This window comes from Falco rusticolus, chromosome 1 (assembly GCF_015220075.1).
Source record: "Falco rusticolus isolate bFalRus1 chromosome 1, bFalRus1.pri, whole genome shotgun sequence".
Taxonomy (NCBI): Eukaryota; Metazoa; Chordata; class Aves; order Falconiformes; family Falconidae; genus Falco; species Falco rusticolus.
Genome location: NC_051187.1, coordinates 10554301 through 10575699, shown reverse-complemented (window position 1 = coordinate 10575699; position 21399 = coordinate 10554301). Strand labels below are relative to the sequence as shown.

General features: G+C 50.7%; 1 protein-coding gene and 1 long non-coding RNA gene across 2 annotated transcripts in view; one reads left to right on the top strand and one right to left on the bottom strand.

The window, feature by feature from the left end:
• Positions 1 to 21399, bottom strand: part of NTN1 (netrin 1) — a 103064-nt gene that overhangs the window by 25132 nt on the left and 56533 nt on the right. Inside the window, exons 3-4 of the mRNA XM_037409471.1 lie at positions 6444 to 6593; positions 3171 to 3224 (exon numbers count right to left, since the gene is read on the bottom strand). Of these exons, the coding sequence (XP_037265368.1) occupies positions 3171 to 3224; positions 6444 to 6593 (204 nt within the window). The remainder of the gene's footprint in view (positions 1 to 3170; positions 3225 to 6443; positions 6594 to 21399) is intronic.
• On the top strand, positions 6568 to 20197 carry LOC119158012. Its single transcript, XR_005107734.1, has 2 exons — positions 6568 to 8970; positions 9607 to 20197. It is a non-coding gene; the product is annotated as an uncharacterized LOC119158012 (long non-coding RNA).

The window sequence follows — 21399 nt, the reverse complement described above, 5'->3', positions numbered from 1 at the left end:
CCAAGAGACAAGAGACACTGTATGGCTCTCAGGCTGTCAGGGCACACGACTTGCTCCCAGCCCATGGATGACCCTCTCCCAGCCTTCAGCGAGGGTTTCCTTTGCTGAAGGGAGATCTCTAACCTCGCCGAGATGTTCTCAGTTACTGTCATTATGCAAACCCAGCTGAGCCTGGACAGATCCCTGGATAACCCTTCTCCCCACAACAAGGGGGCAGTTACAGGGCTCGCTGCTCCCCCAGTGGGGCTCTTTGCTGACAGGATCTACCGGGGCTTGGGACTGGAAGCTGCAACCTTGCCAGCAGCACCAGGGTGAGATGGCCCCTTTGCAGGAAGGCTGGAAAGTGTTGCAGACACCTCCCCAGAGCCCCTGTCAAAGGTGGGGGGCACGTTCTGACTGACACACCACTGATCCCCGCAGCCATCCCTATCGGCCCTCACCCAGGGAGATGCATGGGTGGCAGGGAGCACCTAGCTCTCCCCACCGGCTGCACAGGGACCGACTCTTCACCAAAGTGTCCACATTCAGCGCCTAAAATCGGCTGTGCACCCCCTTGTTCTGCTCGAGGGTCCTGTTGCTTCAGGCTCTGTGCTTTTGCTTTGTTCACCTTGGCCCTGCTTGTGGGCTGGGGCCGAGGGGCCACAGGGGCACCGGCCCCAGCCCACCCGGCACAGTGCCTGGCACCGAGCTGGTGGCTGTGACTCGCAGCCTGGGGCTACTGTGGGTCACACTGCCAGAGTACATGAGCTCTGGGCAGGCGCTGAGGAAGGCTGTGGCCAATCGAGGTGGCACATGGAATTTGGGATAGCCAAATGCAGCTGCCCCAGTTGGCATTCACCCAGGACAGTGTGGGGAGTTCACGGGAAGGAGCTGCTTCCCAGCTGTGTTGGGATCTGCGTGGAGCACACAGGTGGGAGATGTGTCGCCCCCAAAGCCGTTCCCACCCCTGGGGGCAGCAGGGCTGGGGCTTCAGCAGCTCTTTACTTTCACGCCAGGACGTTGGCTGATGGATGTGGATAAATGTTGCTTCCTCCAAGCCCTCGCCTGCATTCAGCCCCTCTCCTGGTCACGGTCTGGAAAGATGTGAGAGGACGTGGGGATTGGCAGGGAAAGACTGTGAATAATAGATAATGTCCTCAGAAAGGCTCCCTTGGACTCATGACTAGGAATGTGCCCAGATAAATGAGCTGCTAACAGCAGCAAAAAGACATTGAGAGATCCCTGTGGCCAAGTTCAACCTCAGGGACACCGCTCAAGTGTCACTGCTTGCCACCGGCTCCAGGGCTGGTAGGAGAAGCTGTGTGCAAAACTGGCCTGAGGGATGCTTCCCAATCCTCTGCTCACTCAGAAACGCACCCTGTGCCCTGCAATGTGGTCTCCAGCACAGGAGGGGATGGCACAAGCCAGGTCCTGCCTTAGGAAAGGGCTGGGGCAGCTGCACCGGGTGGGACATGCCCTGGCCCCTGGGAGGAAGGACCCCTAGGAAAAAGGAGACTCCATCAAGGATGAGGTTCTGGCCAGGAGGTCCCCAGCATCAATTCTGGGGCTGCTTCTGCTCCCTGGGTCAGTGATGGTGTGAGGACATCCCAGCACGGAGATTTTATAGCTTTACACACAGGGAGTTCAGGATCCCAAGCTCCTTGCAGAAAGGGCTGTGATAAGACATCTCTGCGTCTCCTTGGCTGCCAAACATCCACGATTTTTGGCAGAACCTGTGAGAAGCCCAGTGGCATCGTGGTGCAAGAGGTCTGTTCTGCCATCCCTGCAGCACGCTGGGAGCAGAGCGGGTTTGGGAGGCTGTGGGGGGACAGACAGATGGATCCTGGTGTGGAGCAAAAAATCCCAGTGTTCCCAGGCCACGAGACAGAACATTTAGTATGCAAATTCCTGCCAAATAGCCCATGAGAAAGCTGATATTTGATCTGTTGAGGTTTTTGTATTTAAGCATTGCTTGGGTTTGTTATTACCTGGCGGAGGGTGAGAGCACTGCCCCGCAGGGCTGTAAGGGCTGAGTAGTGCTTGGCTCCCCGCTCAGCAGGCTCAGTTTGGAAATTGTGATGCCAGGTGCCTAAGACCCCCTCCCCAAAGATCGGTCAGTGAGTCAGGCAGGTGAAGAGGCTCAGTCTAACATGATGGCACTGCGGAGCAGAGCTCACCCCAGCAGGATCCAGGTAAACCCTTCAGAGCCTGCTCTGCTGCTATCCATCTTCTGCCCCAGAGGGGACCAGCTGGGACTCAGCCTCTCCTGCAGCGTGCACTCAGCAGCGCAGCAGGCACATTTTTCTGGAAGTCCCACTGATTCTTAAACTGCCACTTGATAGGCTCTATCTGCCTATAATTCTTCCGTATATCAGCAGCACAGTCCCATACAGATCCTCCGTATTGCAGCTTGCATAAACATGGTGATCCGGGTCCATCGGGGCTGGGCTGCTGTCCCCAGGCTGCAGCTGCTACTGCAGGACATTTTGCTGCAGGATCTGCAGCTGCAGGACCTCCTGCTCCAAGCTAAGATGCTTCCCCTGCTCTTACAGTCACTGGCCTTGAGACACCTCTGAGCACAACTGGCCCCCACAGTCTGCTAACCACAGCCGTGTCCCACCCCAAGGACCTGCAAAGCCAGACATGAGACACACTGCTATAACATCCACAGGTCACACCTGAGATCGCTTAGCACAAGAAGCACACAGATATAGGCAAATAAAGGAAATGCTCGTATGCAGCGGTAAGCTATGTTTAGGAGCTTTGTTCTCTTTTGGAGGTTTTTTGGTTGTCCAGTCCTTCTCCACCAGAAAAACTTGGCAGAACAGTTCTCTTAGCCTCTTGAGAAGGTAACCACTAAACTTTAATAATCAACCAGCGGTGGTCTTGAGTCCTTACCCCTCTTCCATCAACATCTACATTAGGTAACGCCTGTGAGTTTATAGATTTAGCACCTCTGGGAAAATCTTTCTGCATCTTCTCCACACTCCCATGTGCTCCTAGAAACCCCCGTCTCTCAGGATGCTGCACACTTCTTTCAAACACTTGGACATTTTGGTATAAAAGGAATCCCCCTTGTCCCAGCACAAACAATAGAATTTACGTATTAATTTAATGTAATTTCATCCCAGGCAGATGATTGCTCATAAGACATTTACCATCAATATGCTTTAAAAGAAGAGACAACGTACCTGCAGGCTCCTCTGTGCTGCTGGCAGCGGTGGTGGGGGGAGCGGCGGGGATCTCTGTGCAGGGCAGCGAGAAGCAGACAGGAAAGGAGGGGAGATAAAAGAAGGAGGTATTATTCCAGATCCCAAAGAGTCTGGCTCCTGCACACAATGCATTTTCCCTTCCCAACTATGACTACCAGCAAGGGGTGTTTCCTAGCTATGTTTTCTGGCCAGGAGCCTTGCAAGAGCCCCAGAAACCAGCACACCAGGACCATACCCACTGGGGAACAGGGCCTCCCAAGAGGGTGTGGGAAAGGGATTTTTAAACCAAACATTTTAGCTTGTGGCTGAAAATAAAAGATACAGCTAGCCAAATAGCTGGTATGGTGCCATAGCCAGCAATTGCTGTGCTGCCCAGACACGGCCTGCTGCAATTGCTAGGTCCCAGGCTGGACCCCAGGGTGAGGGATGCCCTTGCAGGGGCTCGGTGGGTGCATAACCCCGGCAGGGTGGTACGGCTGCTGTGCGGTGCCCAGCCCCAGCAGACAACGGGAGCGGTGCTGCCTCTCCCCATCCCTGGGTTGTCCCTTGCAGTTGCTGTTTCCACCCTTGTCTGAGGCAGTGTCACCGTTCCTCTCGTGTGGGATAGGGTGCAGGTAAAGTATTGTATCTGTCTGCTGGGGTGCACGTGTTATCTCACACATTTAACGGAAACACAAACGTGTCTGGTGCCAAAGCCATGGCCCCTGGTTTTGATTTGGGGCCGGCTTTGCATAGCTGAAGCCACATAATGCTTGGGATATTCATACCCAAGTCTGACTGTGTTGATGTTAACGAGGACGGACTGCAGATGGAGCGCATTATATGGTCCCAGCCTCGGCAAGATGGTCTCTTTTCCCCCGTGCACGTACACAGCTCTCATCACTGACATCTTTTGTGCATTTAGGGCACAGGGCTGCAGTTTCTGGGCATCCCTGGGAATCCTGGCAGGGGAAGACCCTACCAGTCCATTTTGAAAGTTGAATTTAGGCATGAGCTGGGGGGTCAGCATCTGCCTCCTCCTGCTTTTGCCCTGGGCAACCTGCCTGGCCACAGAGGCAGGGTTTGCTGGGGTCTGTCTGCATTGCAGTGATGGCAGCTTATAGGGGTGCAACCCAATTAGTATTAGATGACTTTTTGATTTATTCACCTGCATGCAACTAAACACAGGCACAAGCCCATGTAAAACATGTGGTGCCTAGTCAGGCAGTACATGAACAACCAGCACAGCCAGCCCAAAGCCAGTGGCTGGATGGGTGCTCATGCCTGCCAAGCATGGGCTGCAATGCAAACAGACCCCGCTGGTGTCTTTTTCATTCCCCATGTGGTGATTTTTGCATGACTATAATTCTTTAGGACAAAGAAAATATAAGCAATGATAAATCAGGGAGTAACTGAGGACTTGCAGACAAGGTGGACAACCCCTTGGTAGCTGCAGTGTACCTGTCCCTCCCAGTGCCAGATGGGAGAGCAGTGTGGGTAGGGATGGAGAGCAAGTGCCCTCCACTGCATGTGTGTGAATTATGTGTCAACTACACCCCCACACACACGTAGGATATGCTGGCTGACATTTTTCAGGGATGAAAATGTGCTGGTTTCAGTTTTTCTAGGATGAGAGAATTGTGAGTTGCTCATATCCTCGCTGTAATTGCTTTAGCATCCTATGTGCAGATCAAACTCCCAGCAACCGCACGGTGGCTTGGTAGCCAGGCCAGAGCATTGCTTGAAACACATTTTGAACAAAAATTTTGGCCCCTTGGAAAGGGTGTTTTGCAGTGACACAGAAGTAAGGGGCTCTCATGGGTGCCAGGACGGTGGCTGGGCGGCAGGGCAGCCCTGCCAGGCTCACACCAGTGGGCAGCCATCGGCTGGTTCGGCAGCTGGAGTGAGCACAGCCCGGCTCTAAACGCCTGGTTGGATCGTGTTGAAATTCTGTGTCTGTCTTTATTTAGTGCAATGAATCCCAAGGGAGGTGATGCAAGGAACAATTTACTCTCTGATTTACCATGACCCTGGGGAATGATTAATGATAAACCTTTGCGCATACTTGCTGCAAAGCATACTGGAGCCATGACTTGGGGAAACAAGCATCTGGTTTGAGCTCTTGCCGTCCCATTGCAACACGGGGAAGAATGAATCTCAAGTGACCAAAACCACCATGGAATGTATGTTTTCTTCAGCAGGAGAAGGTGGAGAAAGGGTATCTACCTCGCAATTTGACAGGGGCCACCCTGTGAGACAGATGCTGCGAGGGGACAGTGCAGGAGCAAGCTGTGGGTTCCTAAAGGAGACTTGATTCTTTCAACCTTCACTTTTCTTTGCCTGTTGGACTTTTTTCTCCTTTCAGTAGCAGGGAGTCAGGCTTGAGGGGCGCAGCCCCTCCTGCCCAGCCCAGCCCAGGCACTGTAATTTTGATGCTTCCCTTTGTTAGGGCAGGTGGAGACGTCTTGCACAAGGTGCCTGAGCTACTGACTGATCCAACAGCAGCAAAACCAACAGGCAGCAGAGAGGAGCCCTGGGCTGAAGCCCACCTTGCCCTGGGCTGAAGCCCACCTTGCTGGGGCAGCGAGCGCTCGGCAGGGACCACCTGGGGATGTGGGCGTTTGCAGAGCAAATGCTGCAACTGAGAGACTTGGGGAGCTGTACCTGGTGCTTGATGCTGTTGCTTTAAGAGCAGAGAATGAGAGCAGCCTTGGAAAGGTAAACTATAAAGCAAACCCAAGGAAGCAAACGGTAAAACAGCCCATGTTTCTGGGTGGGTTGTGTGAGTATAAGATTCCCTTTAGCAATCCAGGGGCTATCAGTTGCATTACTGTGATGGCAGCTCTATCCACCAGCAGCTCCTCTTATTTGAGCTATGTGCCAGTGTGGCACAGCCTGATTTTAGAGAGAAAACCCTGTTTGTAGCCATCTGCCTTAGCATCCAGACCTGATGTGGTACCCCAAAACAAACATGCTCTCAGGGCATCTTTGCTCTGTGAAGCAAAATCAAATTACTGGCAAACTGGGCTGCAGAAGAACTCACACAACCCACCCAACAAGGCAGATGAGCTACTTGGAAGCTGAGTGTGAATTTTGGACTATATGCCCTACTGTGGGCAGTGCGGCTGGCAGGGGTACCCCAGCAGCTCTGTCCTCCGAGCACTGCCCGTTGGCACATATGTGGTGGGGTTAGTAGCTGCCCAGCTGGGCTCCAGTGGATTTACAAAGGTTAATATCTCTAATCTACAGACATCAAAAGAGCGATCCACCTACTTATGCAGGGGGCAATGGGAGACCGGCTTTGCTGGTAGCCTTTGGCGCATCGATTGCACGTGATGCCGGTGACACCATCTTTACAGGGACATTGGCCCGTGGTTTGGTTACAGGTTTGGCCGGCGGCGCCCACGGGATGGCAATCACACTCTGTGGGGGGAACACACAACAAGAGGGTCAGGGGGAGAGGAGAGCAGGCACAGGCGGCCTTGCGACATCAGCGGGGAGCAGGATGAGTGCCGTGGGGTGCCAGCAGCTCTCACAGCACAGCTCCACCTTGTCCGCAGCTGGTGCTGGACCTCCAGCAAATGTCCCGTCCAGCCAGCGACCGCACTGACCTGAAACAGAGGTGGCATTTGGCAGAGGGGATACGTGTGGCTGTCACTTGGGCACAGGGGGGATAGCACAGAAAGGGGGTGGCCCAGCCACAGCTGGTCCCACTGTGGAGATGGAACTATAGCCAGGACATCTTGCCCAGGGCAGTGAGTGCTCCACAGGTCCAGGGAGGCAGCGTGGGCGTCCCTGCACAACGATACCTACGCACAGACACGGCAACGGCCTCATCCCATGGGTGCTGCGATCAAGGGTTTGCAGGACTTGAAGAGGAGGGGAGCAGGCAAGGCAGCATTGCCAGAGGACTCCGGGAGCCACAGCACCCACTGCCCCCACCCCAGCCAGCTTCAATCTCCCTTGGGCTCCCTGGAGCAGTGGCGGGGCTGTAAAGAAGAGGTACAAAATCAAGGAGCATTTCATCACCTCTTCAGCACATGAGATCTCAGGCAGGAAGCAATTGTTGGAAATTCATTTCATGTGCACTACAAAAAAAAAAACCAACACAAACAAACAAAAAACTACCAAAAAACCACCCTCCTTTCAGTGCTCTTGCTCGAGCCCTTCCCTGCTGAGCAGCATCCCTGGCAGCTGGCACCGCGGGCTCAGGAAGGAAATGCCCTTGTGGGATGCAGGCAGGCTGGAGGACCTGCTGTTCCTGGCCAGATGGATGGAGGCTTGACGGCAGAGCTGGGCAGATGTGAAGGGTTTGGCAGGGGATGTAAATACTGCACTTGAAATCATTCACCATCTCATTTCCCACAGTGGGACTTACCGGCGCAGCTGTTTGTAAAAAAAAAAAAAAAAAAAAAAAAAAAAAAAAGGGGGAAAAAAAATGCATCGGGGCTTGTTATCATCACTGCTCCAAAAGGATTATGGCCTCGCACATTTGTTAACAGCCCTGATTTCTAAAAGCTGCAAGCGCCGTGCCAGACTGTGGTCTGCCCCTGCTGAGCAGTGGCAGGGAAAGGCAGGAAAGCTTTCCTTTTCTTGTGCAGCATCCTCGGGAAGGAGCCAGCCAAAAACCTCCCCGGGGAGCACTGATCCTGCTCTCCTTCTGCCCCTCAGGGGAACTGCCTGCCAGCAAGAGGGTTTGGGGGAACACCTGCCCCACTGCCCAAAATCGGGGGGGGGGGGGGGGGGGCTGGTCTGTGGGTCAGGGCCAGTGCAAGTGTAGCTCCATGGGCTCCAGTGGCTGGGCTTGGCTTTCAAACACCCCCAGATCCCCCAGACTGAGCATATCACTCCCATGAGGGTTTGTGCTTCTTGGCTTGGCTCGCACCCCCTGGCTCTGAGACACCCTAAATCTGCCTCATCTGGGGACAGCAGATCACATCCCACCTTCATTTGCATTAGGTGTCCAAGGTTTGGTGTTTGGCTGGAGCTTCCCTCCAACCTGCCCCAGCACCATCCTGCTCCTGCTCCCTGCACCACCAGATTCCAGTTTGAGCTTTACTGGGCAGCAGGTCCCAGGCTGGTCCCCTTCCCAGCAGGGTTTGGGTGGTGCCTGGAGCCCCCCTGCACTGGGATGTCCTCTTCTCCCTGCTCTGGCCATCCCACCCCTGTGCCGCCCACCCCAGAGCATGAACAAACTGCCGCCATCCCTGGCTCAGCGCTGGGTGGGAAGACACCGAGCCTTGCCAAAACCTGATGGTTTTTCACACGGGAGGGGAAAAAACCCAAACAACAAGGCTTTTGCTTCTTTTCTCCTCCTTCCCTAACGCTTCTGATCTGGGGTTTTTGATTAAAAGCCCTCTTCTCCTCCCCTGCCTTGAGCTGCCTGTGGGAACCAGCCGCCTGCAAACCTGCCTGTAGTGGAAAACTTGCTTTTCTATCGAACCCAGTTTTGATTGGAAAAGTTTTAACATTAAATCAGCGTGTCTGGCGACGAGCGCAGAGAGCAGAACGATGTTTAGGTGGGAAAATCTGCACACTGCAGCCCCAGGGGATGGCTTCAATAATGCTGGGGGAGAGGAAATAAAAATACATTAAGCAAGGGCCTGAAGAAGGAACAGGACAGAAAACAGTTAAAGAAGAGCAGAGAGGCAGGAGTTAATACAAAAATAAGCAAATCAGGGAAGGGTTACACAAGAAGAGGCAAAGGGCAGGAGGATGGGGAGGAACATGCCTCATGTTTCAGGCTCCCCTCTGGGGCTGCGCGTGCTGGTTTCAGGCATTGCCTGCAAACCCCCATCCTGTGAGTAATCCTCCCCCATGTGAACGGATTGCACTGGTTTCAGTGGGACCGCTTGGATGAGAGGAGAAAGGCGGGGCGGGAAAGAAAGAGAGAGAGGGGGAAAAAAGCCTTCGTGAGGAGTAAGATTTACAGAATCAGGCTCTTGGAGGCCAGGCTGCAGAGCACAGAGCGCTCTTTTGGACACCACATAAATAAATAGCGATGCTGCTGCTTCCTCCCCTCGTGAGGTAATGCCTGAGCACAGCTTGTCCAAAGCTGCCGTGGTTATTTTTACGGCTGTATCTGTCTGAGGTTGTCTGCTCTTCTCCAGGCTGGGCTCTTGCGTGGGCTCTGCAGCACAGCTGTTAGCCGTGTCCGCACGGCACGCGAGATGTGCCCAAGGTTACAGAGTAGACAAGTGGCAGAGGAGGTAGGAACCACAAACCTCCCATCCAGGACCTTACCAGGAGAAATGCCTGGCTGATTGCTGACATGCCGTGGGGTAAATCCTCTCTGGGTGTAGGGATGTGCTTTCTGCCACTGGTACCCAGCTCCTGCTTGCAGTACAGGACCCTGTGAGTCTGGGATGACGGCCTTGGGCAGCAGCACTCCAGTTCCTTCAATGCCTGACCCCATTTTGACTTTTCTGTCTTCCAGAAAACTCTCCGAATCAGCAGCAACTCAACCCTCCTGGCATGGAGAGGCAGGAGGTGGTCTAAGGAGAGTCTGCAGATGTACATTTGCAGTCCCTGTCCTGGAGGAACTGAACCAGTGCCAGTAATTAGGGGTAATTAAAGGCAATTTGCAGTTCCCTGGCCAGTGCGAACACTTGCAGCAGCAATTACAGGCTCTTCTTCCCCAGACATGGAGTAGCTCGGCTGCTGGTGGTTAATGCTGATTTTTCCAGTGCAGTTCAAATTCCTTTGGGTTGTAATCCCACACCGAGGAAAGACTGCACTAGAGTGGCAAAGGGGGGTGACTGGTGCAGACACCCCTTTGGCACCCTCACTGCCTTCCTGATAGGCACCTTTTGGTTCACAAAACATGTTTTCTTGCCTGGATTTCTCTGGGTACAAAAGTCTCTCCGTCACCCACCATCGTGCAGAATATCAGCACTTCCCTGCACTGAGCAAAGCAGAGACCATGAGGCACCAGAGCTGAGAAAACCTCACTGCTCAGAAAATGAGGGTGCCTAGGACATCGTTAGAGATAACGAGGGGGATAACAACTGATTTATCCTCTGTACCCTCATGCCTTGCTTAAAAGCATCTCACCACAGAGAAGAATGTAATGGTGTAGTGAGTGAGATGTGGAAGGAGCAAACAGGAATGATGTTGGTGCAAGAAAATGGTGAGTCTTTAGTTTGTTAGTTCACACAGCATCAGGAGGAAAGGAAATAACTGGGGTGATTTAGTTTTTTCAGAAAATCTTTAAGAAAAAATCTTTGATGAGTGACTGTGGCAGAGATGCCCAGGCATTATTAGTGGAAAATTAAGTTATTTCCTGCTTAAAAGCCTGGCTGTGGAGAGAAAACAAGGAGTGAGAATATATTCTGAGGTTTTGATGGGGAACAAGGGTAGCAATGGGTTTACCCAAAAAAGGTGATTTTTTTGTTTTGCTTTGTTTTCTTATATAGTAACCATGACCTGGAAAGCAGGGAGCTAACAGTGTTTCTAAGTGCCTACATTCAGCTTGGCTAGTCCAGGTGTGAGGAGACAGTGTAGGTCTTCTGTGATACCAACCCAAACTGGCCGGAAGGGCAAAGGGATAGCAGGCAAAAACCACTGTGCGGAAGGATGCATAATCAGAAGGAGGGAACAGGATGGCTCATACACACTGAAGGGTCCCAATTAACTGCAACCACTCCAGGAAAAGATCTAGGAGTCAATGAAACATCTGGCTGATTGCAACGGAGCTCAGAAGAGCAACAAGATGGTAGGTTGTATTATGAAAGGGGTAGAGAGTAACACTGAATATAATATCATGACACTATAGAAATCAATAGTACGTTTTCAGCTGGGAAACTGGAGTGAAAGGCACAGAGGCACCCATCTGAGGGTGGTGGAAAAGATTAGAAATGCCTTGCCAAAAGACGGTGGAGGGATGCCAAGTAATGCACAGCGCCGGGAAGGTCAGACAGGTGCTCCTCTTCACTGGTCCTTAAAATACAGGAACAAAGGGACATTCAATGCATTTAAAAGGCAACCTTTTTCAATGATAAAAGGAAATGCTTCTTTGCGCTGCACGTAATTAACTCGTAGAACTCATGCTACGAGACACCATGGCAAAGGCCCAACAGGATTAGATAGGCCTATGAATGAGAACATCTGTAGTTACATTAGCTGGGATTAATATATATACAGATATAAGCACTCCAAGCCAGCTACTAACTGCCTGCAGTTAGGAAGAGATTTCCCCTGGGGGCATGCTATTGCAAAACTGTCTGTCATAGAGTTTTATATCTCTGTCTGAAGCTTCTAAGACAAGCCACTATTATATCTATTATATTAGAATCTGCTGAGGCAGCCCATCGCCTGCTCGAGCACAGGCAGCGATGCTTTTCCAGGCTTCAGCTGAGGTATGGCTGGTTGGGGGTTTAAAAATACCTGGAAGCAGATTTTAGGACCGTGTATGAAAGGATGCAAAACACCCTGCGAAAGTGGTTGAACTTGCTGGGATGTCTCTGGCCCACCGACAGTTGACAAATAGCATGACAAAAATGCAAATATTTTTCCACCCCTGAATTTTGGTCGGAGGTATTCCCAGCTGCTAATCTTCCCACACACATGTGTTGAAGGATAAACAGAGGGATAAATCTCTAGGCTTAGCTCTCATCAAGTGTGACCTTTTATGAGAAGGTACCTGAAAGGACCTGCATTTTTGGAGAATTAGCATCTTCCTGTTCGGGGGGAAGCTGTTTCCTTGGGAGGTTTTCAGTATGATCAAAAATCCATTTGACTGAACAACAGAAAAAGGTTTGAATTCATGGGCTATCCGGATTTCCTCTTGTCACACTGTATCTGCAATAACATACGTCGCAGGGCTTCCAGATTTAAAAGGCCAAGCGTGACCTCTTTGTGTTATGCCATGCACCAAGCAGTAAACCAGCAACACATTAAACTGGGAAAAAACACCTGAATTTTCAATAGTAATTGATGAAGGCTCCTGTATTGAGGAAGAGCCTTCTTCAGGAAATCACACTCACTGTTGAGTATGAATTTAAGCCCCATGTAACCAATGTGCCTTAGGTACACGTTAATATAACCGTGCTTACAAAAGCTTTTCCAGAACCATGGCCAAAACTGCCTCCCTTTGGTTGCTTTCCTTCTTTCCTCCAAAGACTCCAGCTGGAGTAAAAAATGCAGCTAAGCAAGATTTCTGCTGGAAAAAAAAATGCACCAAAATCAAGCTTCTTGTCTGGATACTTGGATTCCAACAACAAAGAGCAAAATGTCAAAACAACTCAACCTAAATTTGCCTGTTGCTTCAGTAATGCAGCCCACATCATCCTGAGGCAGTAAACATATTTCACCTGGTATTATGTTTTAGTATTTAGAGGTATGGTTCAGATATTATTACTTAAGCAAGCTTTTTCATCGTGGTAGAGTTAGGTTTTTTTCCTGCTCCACTGTCTTTAGTAACTCGGGTACTTTAAATTCTGGTTCCAGTGAACGCATCTGCCCAGGGAATGTGTGAGAAACTCCTGGGCTGGGGCTGGTAAGGTGACCCCAGCCTTGAAGCTGTCCCAAAGACCTGACCTGGGCAGGCTTTTCTTAGCAGATTTGCTCTGGCTCCTGTCTTTGGGGGAAAAAATTCAAAACAAGTGGTGCTCCATCCTTTGGAGACCTGACCTGGTTATTTGTCCGTGGGCGAGGAGAGTTATGACCTAGTATCTGCACACCTGAGTAGCGTGGGGAGGTTTATGCTGGCTCTGGGGATGGGATCCTGCAGGGATGGGTGAGACCATATTTAATGGCAGAGCATCTCCACCATGGGTGGCATGTCCTGCAGATCCCACAGATTTATGTCACGGGGAAAAGAAACTGCGGTATTTAGTGTGTACCCACCCAGTCTGGCCCCAGCTAGTTTACTAACCAGAAGCAGAGGTTGAAATGTCTCTGTGTTAACTCTGAATACTAATAATGCCTTTAAATATTAACTGTTAACGGCTTTGCAATGAGATCGTCAGCTTGTCTGCGATATTGTGCACTGGATTTACTTCTCCAAAGGATCGTGTTCACGCACAATGTCCCTCAGCACATTCTCTTGGAGATTTAAAGGTTTCTTGCCAGCAGAAAATGAATTCCCCCTTTTATCGGGCAAAGCCAAATAATCTCTTGGCGTTTCACAGTGTCCCTCCTCCTGTGCCGCTTCTCAGGGCTCTCCCATTTCTTCCTCCTGAACTGGCACTCAGGGAAGCCAAGGGCTTTGGCGCCCTGCAGTTTGGGCCAAATTTCACAGATTAGACCTTGTCTTTGTCTTCTCCGTAACAAGTAACAGACGGGGCCCACAATGCCTCCACTGAGCAAGAGTCGCCTCTAATCCGGAGGGGGCTTTGAACCACAGTAATAAATCCACTTTTTGGGCAGGCACACTATGGGCAAGCATTAGTGATACAGACAATAAGACAATTATGGCAGCACTTTCCAAAATGCTCGAAAATCCTCTTGTTAAAAAATTGTTAAAAATTCCCGTGTCGTCTGGGAGCTCCACCTTTTGGGTGATCGTAGCGGAGCTGGAGAAGCCATGAGGAAGTGTGGTGGGGATGCTGAGACACCCAGGGATGAAGCACTGGGGCTTCCTTCTCCCCTTTTTGCTGGCAGGACTTGGGTTTTGTCATGGAGGATGTCTTCCCTTTTATTTTTCGGTTGAAAAATGCCAAGTCTGCTCAAAGACCCCCAGGGGCAGCTCTGGCCAGGCACAGAGCAGCTTCATGGGGCACAGCCCCTCAGCACTGTGTCCCCATGGCTCTAAAGCAAAATAACTCAACCTGCTTTCATGGGAGACGTTGCCTGAGAAAGAGTGGGTTGGAAAATACTTTTATTAGGGGTGGGTGGATGGAGGGAAGGCAATCATTTTCACCCCCTGATGCATTTTTAGCCTGGCTCCTGAGGAAATGAGGTTCCAATGAGGTTCCTACAGACGTATTCTTCCACTAATCATATTTCAATCAAATCTGGCAGTGGAGCAAAAGTCTCAGAGATAATGAGGTTGCCACAAGCCTCACAGAATGAGGCAGCTGGGTAGATGGGGGAGAAACTCTAGAAAAAGCTCGGCAGAGCGGGATCCCTTTGGTGTGCACAGCCCTTACCAGACACTAAAGCATCCACAGTGGGGAGAGCCCCCTAACACCCCACCTGCAATGAGAGCTCCTGGGGCACAGATCCAGGCCACCGATTTGTGATGCTCTGAGAAGTGTACGTTCAACTGGAAAATCTCTCTCTTTCTATCAAAAAAGAGCCTTTTCATTTGAGTATGCCTAAAATCCCAGAAGGGCACATGGGTGAGCGGGGCTGAACTTTGTTTTAGCGCTCAGGATCTAAGACCCTGGTGGACTTTTCACTCTCCAGAACTGATCTGAAGCAGGAAAATCTCTCAACAGTTTGAAAATATTTACGTGGAAAGCAAATTATTCCTTTTCTTTCTCTTGGAGTTATGCGAAGGTCTGGCTGCACAAATGAACTTTTGTTCTTAGTCTGAGACTTGTGATGGAGAACTGGGGTTTAGTCTGGCTTTTTTTAATAGGGTGCGAATTCCCCTCTATTGTGTCGCACTCTGCCGCTTCTGAAAAACCACAGTCCGAACCTGCCCTTCAGGATTGCTTGTGGGTGTATTTCTGCTGAAAAACCAAACCCAAAACACAGTTTTGAAGGTGGTCAGCCCCATATTCAGCCAGTAAATCTCTCGAGCACCATCATTGCAAGGATGGGATTTTTTTCAGAAGTGCAGAGCTCCTGTCAGGGAGTCGGCAAGTTTTCCCAGTAAGCTAGATTGTCCAAACGTCTGACGTGAATTTGGGGCTCAGCTGTGAGCTGTATCTCCCCTCTGCTGGGGGGGAGGCTTCCAGGCTGCCGTGGAGAGCTCAAGGTCCTTTGGAGGGTCTCTGGCTGAGCTTCCTCCATCACACGTCTTGGCTCCCTAGAGTCAGCAGAGCATTTTGCCCTGACCTCTGTGATTCCCACACAGTGCTGGAACTTTCTGCCATGGCTTTTATCCTTTCTGCATGCTTTTCCAGCTCATCTGTTCGCGGGGCTGTTCCTCTCTCCCACGCTAAAAGTGATGAAGGTCTCCCATTGCGGTGGAGATGCAGCTCATCTTGTCACATCCTCCTGGGAGGTGGTGCTCTGGGTCTTGGTTTTACTCATTTGGGTGGAAGAAGCAACTGGTGGGTGCTTTTGTGGGAAAGAATCCACGGGAGCAGGACACACTGGGCATCACCAGGGCACCAGCTGCATCTCCCGCAGGAGCGGCTGCTCCTGGCTGGCTGGGGGATGTCAAGCGGACACATCAGCGCCGTGCTCTGGGGTCTGTGCTGCAGGTCAGGCCCCTGCCCAGAGAGATGCTGTCTTGTTTGCATCCAGGGGTCCTCCCAGATGTTTGAAGCTATGTCAGAAGCCCCTTCCTCACCTCCCCTTCCCTAACCTGGATCTGTTTCAAATTTGCCTTTAAATGCAAGTTAGTCTCTACCGATCTGGCAAAGCCTGAAAGATGCTCCCAGAAGCGAGGGGAGCTTTGCTGAAAGGGCCCTGGAATTGCCAGTATAGCCTTTTAGAGGAGAACGGGGGGCTCAGACTAGGAAGCAGCCCCTGCCCTCAGCACTGCTGTGGGGATGGAGTGCACAGTTTGCCCAGCCCAGCGGCCCCAGGAGTCTGAGCCTGCAGGAGAGTCAAATCGTGTAGCAAAACACGCTTGGGTGGGAGCAAGATGTGAAATTACTGACTTCCCCGGAGCCTGAAGACAGCTGCAGCTTAAGGAAATTTTTGGCATGGAGGTGACTGTGCTCTGATCTTATCACCAGGCACAGACAGACCTCTCTCTCTTTCTTCTTGTTTCCCTCTCATTTATTTGATTTTATTTTTTTGCGCTTTTTTGGTTAATGATCTTCTACAGCCGATTTCTGGAGACTGTAGCAGACCAGAAACCCTCAGCATGTGCACTTCATCTGGGATGTGGGTGGCAGAGCCTCCTTGCCCATAGCGATGCCCCTTGGTGCTCTGCCAACTCCCCCGGGTGGGTTTTCCTACCTCTCTGCTCTCTCCGAGCATCCAGGTTTCAATCCCAGACTGCCTAAAATATATTCCACTGAAAGCAAATATCTTTTTAAATGTTGCTGATTGTGGGAGGTGGCCCTGATCGTAAGCCAGAGAGAGGAGAAAGTCAGCGATGAGCTTCTGGGAAAGCCAGGCAGCAGAATTTTTACCTTCGTCCCAGTTAATTTGCACCAAAATGAAAAACCAGCCCCAATACTGGAGCACTTCCAGGGGCAGATACACAGAGGAGCAGAAAGTACGACTGCTTCAGATCACCAGTGGCTACAGAGATCAAACTGGAATGTGATTATCTGGGGTCCCTAAACTTGTCCCCAGTGCATGGCATCACTCCCGTGCACTGCATGGAGGTGGTGGAGCTGCCCTGGGCTGCGGGAAGGGGCTGTGCAAGGCTCCGACATTTGGTTTGTTCCTTGCTGATCAGACTTAATTAGAAAGTCCTCGGAACTGGAAGGCACGCGGGGAAGGGAGAGCAGGATGAAGGCTGGCACAAGGAGCCCCGTCTAGCTTGAAGCAATTAGAAAGTGTCTCAGTTGCTGGGTTTGCTGCAGGAATATTCCACTGCTGCGATGCAGCAAACTTCCCACTCTGGCTCACGCAGAAATGGCTGCTCATGTGTCATTAAAACCATGGATGTTTAAAAGCTAGCATGGCCAGGTAGACATCTTGCATTGAGCTCAAGGCTTCATGTAAAAAAAGAAATTGCTCCTTTTCCATGTTTTCACACTACAAACTCCAAACAATTTAAGAGCTTCTGTAATAGTCATGTCCTTTCTTTGTTTTGGGACCCTTCCAGCCCAAGTGGGTGACTGGTGCAGCTATGCCTGGGGTTCTGGAGGTGTCCTGGAGGTGGTGGCACTTAGTGACAGTGGCACTCATGCCTCCTGTGCTGCCCCAGGACACTTCCACACAGCAACTTGTGTGCGTGGGACAGCCTAAAGCTGCTTTTCTATAAACTTTCTCCGACTGGTTTGTGTGTGCCTGGGGGTTGTTGATGACAAGTTTTAGATGTAGAAACCATAAATCAGTGCTTAGCACTTGGAATAATATCGATCTAAAGAATTATGGGGCCTTGGGGAAGGGGGTGACTAAGGCATAGCCACTAACAAATGCAGTACAGAAATAGAGCTAGAAAATTGTTCTTGCAGCAGTGGAAGAGCATGCCCTATGAAGAAAATAAAGTCTGTGCTTGGCAGATCAATGCCTTGAAAGTCTGGACTTTCTCCAGTGATGTGATTTCTCAGAGGTGACCAAGTCTGGATAAAAGAATCCAATCCAAGCCCTGCCAGCACTACAAGTTGGCTCATCTCTCATCTAAACGGTAGCTCCAGCTGGTCTCCGAAGAGGAAGAAAATGAAGGGAAGGAAGTTTGATGATTAAGGACAACTCCCTGGAGGGAATTAATAGAAAGTATGACCTTGGACTTTGCCTTGTGAAACCACAAATGAGCTGGACTAGAGATTGGCATCAAAATGAAGTTGCCCTGGGGAAAGGAGCATCTCTTTTAGGATGCAATTCACTTCCTCCTAAGGTGGACACCAAGGGTAGGTCTCCTGCACCAATGATGGACACCAAGGGTAGATTTCCTGCACTGATGCCCAGCAGCAATGGGGTCCCTGCAGTGATAGAAGGGAGCCTGTGGGAACTGGTACTCACTGCAGGTGAGGAAAGGCTGGGGACAGGAGCCCTGCCAGGAGCCACCACTGGTGGTCCTGATGCCCCAGAGAGCCCTGGTTTAGGGCATTCAGCCAGACCATCCCCCTGTCTTCAGGATGTGTTAGTTGTGAGCTTGCCTACCCCCTACCTTGCTGTGGATTTGGGGACCGTGGTAGCAGGGGACATCTGCGAGGCTGGAGGGATGCTGACCACAACTGAAACCTGCAGAGATGTGCCATGGACAGGCTGATCTTTCTGTCCTACGCTGGGACATGGCCCATTGGATACCAGCAGTGGGACACCAGTATGCTGGTGGCAGCGAGCCTGTCCTCAGACCCTGCTATCTAACGTGGGGTTTACCCCAGCTGCCTCCTGCACCCCAACTTCTCCGTGGGGCTGCAGGCAGCAAGGGAGGTTACATCTCCCCTGGCTTCAGCCTTGTGGAAATGAGTTCTCTGCTCTAAGCTGGTCATGCAGCTCCCTCTATAGTCAGTGGAGAGAGACGGGGGACTCATCCCACTGTCCCCGTCACTAGTGACTCTGCTCTTCAGGCAGCACAAGGAGCCAAAGGGGTTCAGCTGTGTCAGTTATATCCCCCCCACCCCAAAAGCCTGCAGCTGGGTGGGAAAAACCCCTGCATCTACACCCATGAAATCAGGGACTGGAGGCTGAGCCCCTGGGGACAGCACTCACCCTCTCTGCTTGAACCCAAACTGTCTCCAAAAAGCAAATGGCAAAGACTTGAGCCTTCGCAGTACAAGCCAGTACAGGCAGGTAGGCTGGGAGGGATCCTTTTTTATTATTTTTTTTCCCCATAAGCCATTAAATAATCCTCCAACGCAGATGGAGAAGTCTGCCAGGCTCACATGGGCATGGGCTGCAGCAGCGCCGCGGCGGCAGGTGATCCTTATTTTTTACCAAAGCATTGAATCCTAATGAATGTGACCTCTCCGTGTGCCAAATCCTGCCCCTCCACAAGGGGTTTACCCTGGCAGCCTCAGCACAAGTGCATTCATAACACGTATCATTTGTCATCTTTTCATCAAAAAGTGTGTAAATCCTTCCCCCGAAGTGCAGAGCTGTTTTACAGCCAGGCTATAAAATCCTGCAGAGTCTCTGTTCCAATAGAATTACATTAGTGCCAATAATCTGGCAAATATCAGGAGTGAATTTAATCAAAAGAACTAACACCAGGGCTCTGATTTACAGCAGCTCACGACAGAGTGGAGCGGTCAGAGGTTTTCAGGACCCAGATGTGGAATTTCACTTGCAACATCATTTGGAGCAGAGGGAAAGCAGAAGGAATGGGAAGCAGGGCTTCAGCATTTTGGGAACTCTTCACGCTCTCACAAAAATCAGTGAGAAAAGAGGAACAATTCACCCTTGTTCTGAATTTTAAAAGATGAACATGTGACATTTCTGATATCTGGGGTTTTGCTGTTTCTCAGGGCAGCCCACACACCTCAGGGGTGTGCGCAGGACCAGGGGTTTGATGGATGTGCCGGAGCAAAGGGCACCCTACCCTGGCACCCGCTGGGCGAGCCCATCCAGCCCCGTGGCACAGGACCAGCACCACCACTCGTCCTCCAGTGCGAAGAGTCCCTGTCTGGGGCCACGCAGAGATCAGTTACGTGGTCTGACCTCAAAATGCCGGGGGAGCCCAAGCCCTTGCTTGAGTAACTGGTGTCCCTGGGTTCGCCTGACCACCCACCCACAGCAGTCACAGCCCTTCAGCTCCCAGCTCCTGCCTGGCAGGCTCTGGCACGCACCCCGTGTTGCCACTTCATGCAATATCTCTGCTCCATCTGTCATCAATTCCTTTGCATGTGGTTTGCAGACTTCATGCCATGCTCTGCCTGTTGCATGGCTCTGCAACAGGGCATCTCTGATCACCGACAAATTTTTTGCTTTTATCGTTTTTCTGAGAAAATAACTGGAAGCAAATGCACAGGCAAGGGACGTGGCACGGCTGCGTCACTGCTAACCATCAGGGTAAAAGTCATCTTTAAAGTCCAACTTCTTATGCCTTCACCTGTGCTGCTAAGACAACTTCAGATTGTTAAAAAAAAATCTTTTAATTGAAAATCACTATAGATTTGACTGTTAGAAAACCAACCAGCCCTCTGCCAGGGCAGGAGGACACTGCCCAGCTCCACTTTCAGCTCACCTTTTGCTGCCTGAGACTCACACCATGCCCTGCAACATGTGCAAAAGTTTGGGGCATTTTTGTTTTTCTCCACATTAAAAAAAAAAGTAGACATTGTGCAAACATTCCTGCAATGTGTTGTCTTTACATAAATACCAAAACCAACCATTTAACACAATGCAACTCATGCCTCTATGATTTTCTGATGTTAGATGCATTATGACTTGAGGTACATAACCCAGCACACAGGATGGAGCGAGAGATGAGGAACACAAGTGAGAGGAAAGGTAGTTTAGCTGGATGTGTCTGTTAGGGTGGATTAATGAAGTTGAATTAATACAAAATTCTCTTCAGCAGCTCTTTCACGGACCATTTGCTGTGAGTTCGCCTGAGCTGACGCACGCTTGCCAGGGTGGTTGAGCGTGCTGCATGATTCCTTGGCAGCTCTATCAGCTCACAAGGCACCGGTGCTCTGTTCTATACATTTGTTTAAATGTGTTACATGTAGGACATGAGTGGAGCAAGACGATGGTTGAAAGAATCAAGTCTTATAGAGCAAACACAATCCACTGGGTGAGATGAGACGTCAGGCAGTTGTGAGGGAGATGGCAGATGCTACAGGATGGTTAATTCCTTAATTCTAAACACATTCGGCCGAGATGAGACTCTGGGAGAGCTTTGCCCATCGGCAGATGGCTTGGTGAGATGATAAATTAATATTGTTATCAGTGGCGAAATGGCTGAAGTTGTTAGATGGTAGGGCTTGTTTTTTAAAAATGCCTGTTTTCCACAATTATTTCAGAACAGTCCCTGACTCAGGGAAGAAAAATAGAGGGAACACAAAATCCCCTGTGTCATAAACAGAGCTCAGGAAAACGAGGTTTCAAAGGAATGCCTTTGCAGTAGGAAACTTCATTTTGCCTGCTTTTGTATAGGTCGATGGATTACGCCAACAATAAACCATTCCAACTACTGTGAAATTGTGCTAATAGCCTGCGAGTTGGGGAGCTGTTCATGCACCAGCATATTTATTACATACCTTTGTATCTGTTAGCTCCAATAGCCACATTTTTGTTATAAGCCATGGGGGGTTGGAGAAGCATTTAAATTTGGCGATCTCAAATTTCAACAGCAGGAGCAGTTGGAGAAGGCAGAGGGATGAGAAAAGGACAATTGCAAAGAGCATTTAATAGAGCAAATGATGCATCGACTGGGAACTTCAGCCTTCCAAGGTGGTGGAGTGCTTCGCCAAGGCCAGCACACATCTTCCTGAGTGCTTGCTTGGGGAAACCGAGGCACAGCATGGCTCTGAGGTGTCCTCCCTGTAGGTACCACCCGCCACCCGTCTGGGCTTTTTGGGTAAGACCAGTGTGCTGTCAG